This window comes from Lithobates pipiens, unplaced genomic scaffold (assembly GCF_037356315.1).
Source record: "Lithobates pipiens isolate NorthernLeopardFrog02 unplaced genomic scaffold, aLitPip1_a1.2 Scaffold_22, whole genome shotgun sequence".
In the NCBI taxonomy this organism is placed as follows: Eukaryota; Metazoa; Chordata; class Amphibia; order Anura; family Ranidae; genus Lithobates; species Lithobates pipiens.
The window spans coordinates 197,233,010-197,238,690 of NW_027507784.1; the positions used below are offsets into that span (position 1 = coordinate 197,233,010).

Here is a 5,681-nt window from a genome sequence, read left to right on the forward strand (position 1 = left end):
ATCCATATATAATACCGCAGGGTGGTATGCAAATCTGCTAATCTTGTAAGTGCTGCACATTACCAGCCATGTGTGGAAACTGTTTATTTCAATGTAATGAGATATGCACATACAGTATATTTAATCATTTGAAGCACTCATTTTCTTCTTTGTAACTTTACATTTAGTAGACCTAACAGATGAAGCAAATGCTAACCACTTCCCACCCAGCCACTGCATATGTACGGCCGGGTGGGCGCTCTCTCCTTTTGAGTGGATGTTCAGGAAAGTCCCTCAGAAGGAGCGGGATCGCATGCGTTCCCGAGGCGCTCATGTCACCCGGACGCATCTTAGATTGGCAGGAGGGCTCTGTGATTGGCCCTCCTGATCACATAACGGCCATGTCCAGTCATGGCCGTCATGTGATGTAAACAAAGAGCCGTTTGCTAGGCGATCGACTCTCCTCTCCTCACACAAAGTTGTAACTGAGGAGAGGAGAGCGGATCTCTGCAGCCGGCTGGAGATCAATGAGTATGAGCTGTTTTTTACAGCTTTTTACTCACTGATCACCAGTCTAGTGTCACCACACGTGTAAAACACACAAAGTAAACACATGTCCCCAAAAAACATGTCCTCAGTAATGATCCCCAAAACACATGTCCCCCACATATATAACAGTAAAATCACATGTCCCAATGATCATTTCCACACATATGTCTGTGATCACCTGCGCACATCTGTACATGATCATTTGAGTACATATGTCTATGATCACACAAATCAATTATTATACACTTAACGGGATTTTTTTCACCAAAAACATGTAGCGGAATACATTTTGGCTTAAATTTATGACTAAATTAGATTTTATTGGATTTCTTTTTTTTCAAAATTTCCGCTCTTTTTTCGCTTATATCGCAAAAAATAAAAACCGGAGTCGTGAATAAATTCCACCAAAAGCTCTATTTGTGCGAACAAAATGATAAGTATTTAATTTGCGTACAGCATTACATGACAGCGCAAATTTTTATTGAAAGTGCGAGTGCTCTGAAAGCTGAAAATTGGTCTGGGAGGGAAGGGGGCGAAAGTGCCCTGTATTGAAGTGGTTAAAGATGTTAAATGTGGTTGAAACATAAATAGGAAATACTCTGTAACTAGGAAAAGTGGAAACGAATGAACATACTGACCTTTTTTTTTTATAAAAGGTGGTACAAAACATATACTGTATATTGATATGCCGTCATTTATTTATTTTTTTTATTCACTTTGGATCATTTGATGCTCCAAGCATAAGTATTTAAGCATAATTTTTGATGCCGTATGTGAGAAAATTATTTTTGTAAATGTTTGTAAATGTTATAATGCATCTTATAAAGTAATAAGGTGTTGATTTACTAAATTAGGTAAGGCTCTTTAGAAAAGCAAAGAGAATATTCACTTTGCCAAGGAAAATGTAATAAATACAGTAAAATTAATTGCTTTTAAAGAAAATAAAAAGAAGCAGGATTTTGCAAGCTACTGATTGCGTGATTGAAGAGAACACATCTTCATCGTATTTATTAATCTAAGTCTGTATTTCTTTGGTAAATGAAGGTAAAGCTGTGTACACTATGAATACCCAATCATGTGTAGAGAAAATTATAAAAACATTTATTTATTTATCTCTCTATTTATCTTTTTCTGTTGGTTAAGCTATATGGATTTGTGTATTTTATCTCATTATGTAACTATGTAAAAAGGTTTTGTTTTCAGGTGATTATATGATTGAGATGACTATACCTTCACCTTTTTTCATTAATCTTAATCTTTGCAAAGTGGACAGTCTTCTCTGTCTCTTTAAAAACCAACCCCTATGTGTAGACGTGAATTTGTGTGTAGTATAGTTTCCACTTATACAAACAACCAGTACTGCAGGATGCCATCAAATATAAATATATATTTTTATATATATATAATATATATATATATATATATATATATATATATAATACATATATATATATAATATATATATGAACAAGTCAAAAGTGCCCAAAAAAAAAAACCTCTTTGGTAATTGTGGTCAAATTTGTTTCTCACAAGAAAAAATATTTATTTTGTGGAAAGCTGCAAATGCTATTCCACCATTTATAAATACATAGCTTCATAAACATGCTCAAATATATATAAAAAAGTATATATATATATATATATATATATATATATATATATATATATATATGTGTATATATATATATATATATATATATATATATATATGTATATATATATATATATATATATATATATATATATATATATATATATATATATATATATATGCTTTATTTTAACGTATTTACAATTAGATACAGTCATTTCACAGTGAGTTGCATTTACATGTGGTTTGTGTATAAAAACATTATCTTCAATTGATTAATACCTATGCATAAATGTAATAATGGAGTATACATTTAATAAACTGCAATACAGAGTTTATATATTTATAATATGTTTATATAATTTGAATACAACAAATATTTTTAAAATTTTAATTTAATTTGGGAGGGATGGGTAAATGTTGGAGGAGGAGGTTTTTCAGATAAGCGTGTTTCACTGTAACCAATAGATATCCAGCATGGGAATAGGAAGGGCCAAATGTAACATATATAAACTCAGGGAATTGCAGAAGAAAACACCAGGTTCTTTACTTAGCAACTCAGCAAGCACATCTACAGCATCTACCATGGGTGGCTCAGACGTGAATTCTTTTTTGGCCAAAGTAGACAATAAGGCAGTAGGAGGAGAAGCTCTTGCCAGGTATTCAACTGCAATAAAATAATTTTAATTAGTTTAACATCATTTATTTTTGTGTACAGGGTTGAGTTTTATTTTCTAATAATCTCTTTTTGTAGTTATATCAAGTTGTATTAGAAATATTGTTAATAGAACATCATATTAACAGCTTTCACTCAAGGCATTTATGAGCAAAGCTTTTCACATATATTTAAGGATTTTTATTATAATGACTGAAATTGTAATTTATTTCTTTTATCTTTTCAGGCTTCTTATTGTGTATCCATGGACCCAAAGATACTTCACCTCTTTTGGCAATCTGGGCTCTGCTGATGCCATCAGCCACAATGGAAAAGTGCTTGCTCATGGACAAAAGGTGTTATGTTCCATTGAAGAAGGCTTGAAACATCCTGAAAACCTCAAGGCACACTATGCCAAGCTGAGTGAAAAGCACTCTAATCAACTTCATGTGGATCCAGCTAACTTTTATGTAAGTTTTTGAACAGCTATTTTGACAATGTATAGATTAGTCGGATTAAACATAGCCTACCAATAATCATAATGACTGCATATAGTTTTTGAAATACTATCCATAACTGGTAAATATTTTTGTACATATCAATTAAAAATATACTATACTTTATTATGCATTCATTTATTAGGGCAGTTAAAGTGGTAAAAAAGAGTACTCACTCAATGTAAATTAAATTTACTCTTTTCAGATTAGTGGGAAATTATTTCTGGCTGCTATTTTTTATTTTTATTTTAAAGTTTAAACATGTGTATTCTATTGCAGCGCTTCGGAGATGTGCTGAGTGTTACCATGGCTCGTCACTTTCATGATGAATATACCCCAGAACTGCAGTGTGCTTTGGAGTCAGGCTTTTGTGCTGTTGGCGATGCCCTGGCCAAGGGATATCACTAAATTACCACTACAGCCAAATAAAAGGAGTCTAAGCTACAAGTCAACATCCCTGTGAAGTATACACTGGCAAGACTGCAACTGTATTCAAGCTTACTTAAAATGTAGCAATTTTATTTTGCTCCTAATAAAATCCAGACATTACTTTCTGCATATCTTGTGCCAGTGTGTGATCTCTGCATTAACTAAGACATAATTCGTTTTTAAAAGACATAATAATAACACAATGTATTATATTTCCACATTTCAACTAAAAATAACCTTCAATACAAGCTAAGGGAGTGCAAATAAAAGTAAAATGAAAGTGAAATGTGGTAAAAACAAAACAAAAAAAACAAAAAAAAAACCTGGTGGTAATTTCAGTGCTGAAAATAAATTACTGTCTGCTTTTCTCAAAATACTCTGGTTTGCAGGTAGCACAAAATAAAAGAGAATAGCCTCTAGGTGACAATATTAAAAGGGAATTTAATTGCAAAAAAAATGTTTAAGACATTTTCCATAAGATCTTTCATTCTCTGGGGTTGGTTTACTAAAGGTGTGAAAACCGGTTCGATTCCCGACCACGATACCATCTGCCTGGAGTTTGCATGTTCTCCCTGTGTCTGCGTGTGTTTCCTCCGGGTACTCCGGTTTCCTCCCACACACCAAAGACATGCTGGTAGTTAAATCAGATCCAGTCTAAATTGGCCGTCGTATGTGTGTTTGGGACCTTAGGTTGTAAGCTCCTTGAGGGTAGGGACTAATGTGAATGTACAGTGTATGTGAAGCGCTTGATGGCACTATATAAGTAAATGAAATAAATAAATAAATAATACTGGTTACTTAGCAAAGAGAACATTCACTTACTTGAGAGAATAAGGTGAATCTATGTTCACTTACACAGTTAGTCTGGTTGAAAAAAAAGAAAGTCTATCTAGTTCAAACAATAAAAAGGGGGAAAAAAACAATTATCCAAAAAAAAAAAAAAAAAAACATACAATCCTATACATACAATCCTATACCCACAGTTGATTCAGAGGAAGGCAAAGCACCCCGCTTCAGTCATCCAATCATGTGCAAACAACAGTGCTTTTTTTTTTTTTTCATTCCTATGCACATACTGTACTTGGGTGTTCAAAGTGAACACAGCATCACCATATATACTAAGCTGAGGCAACATTTACTTTGCTGATAGCTATACATGAAAGGTTTTTTTGTTCTTTCTAAAATCCAGCTCTATAGAACAATATACCATTTCATCACATCCTGATATGAGATGTAGGTAGGGTTGTCACCTCATCCCTTTAATACCTTACACATGAATTACACAGGTTTTGTGGCTGATTAAGATGGTAATTAAACTCACTGAGGCCTCTTTCACACGGGATGGATCCATAATGATCCACCCCGTGAATATCTGCTTGCTCAGCGGGGATCGCTGCGATGATCCCCGCTGAGCCGGCGGATGACAAGGTGGTCCCTGCACACTGTGACTCAGGCCACATGCTAAACTCCCTGGAGCCACATGCAGACCATGGGACACCCCGATGTAGTGCAAGGTCCTGCCCGATTGGAGACAGAGTTATTGGACTGATGGTGTGTCCTCCTATTATATCGTTTTGGTAAATCTAAAGTAAATTGTACAATAAGATTGTATAGTGTATGGCCACATTTATACCTAGTTGCACTTTCAGTGTCATTAATTGTTAACGGCACACCAAACACAGAAGCATATTTTGCCACATAAAAAAACAGATGACAAACACAGCAGTAAAAAATGTGCATCTCGCACCACAACAAAATGTCCAATTAGCTGCTTTGCAACACGTATTCCTGCCCAATAATGAATGGGCTGCCCTATGTGTGTCACTGGAAAAACAAGCCAAAAAACATGCGCTCCCACTACTCTAGGTGTGAATGGGGCCTGAAGGTAAAATTGGTGCGTGTACACAAGAACAATGAGGCTCTATTCACATCTGTGTTTTTCCAAACGCATGCCAAACCACACAGAAAATGTGTGCTTTGC

General features: G+C 34.6%; 1 protein-coding gene across 1 annotated transcript; it reads left to right on the forward strand.

The window, feature by feature from the left end:
• Nucleotides 1-2,627: 2,627 nt before the first annotated feature.
• Nucleotides 2,628-3,829, forward strand: LOC143924481 (hemoglobin subunit beta). The gene is made up of 3 exons (XM_077448806.1): nt 2,628-2,778; nt 3,022-3,244; nt 3,551-3,829. The coding sequence occupies exons 1-3, from the start codon at nt 2,705-2,707 to the stop codon at nt 3,677-3,679; spliced, it is 426 nt and encodes a 141-aa protein (XP_077304932.1). The 5' UTR covers nt 2,628-2,704; the 3' UTR covers nt 3,680-3,829.
• Nucleotides 3,830-5,681: the final 1,852 nt, after the last annotated feature.

Coding starts and splice junctions, on each gene's coding strand:
- LOC143924481 (XM_077448806.1), top strand. CDS start 2,705: ATGGGTGGCTCAGACGTGAATTCTTTTTTGGCCAAAGTAGACAATAAG. Junction 2,779..3,021: donor GGAGGAGAAGCTCTTGCCAG/GTATTCAACTGC, acceptor TTATCTTTTCAG/GCTTCTTATTGTGTATCCAT. Junction 3,245..3,550: donor TGGATCCAGCTAACTTTTAT/GTAAGTTTTTGA, acceptor ATTCTATTGCAG/CGCTTCGGAGATGTGCTGAG.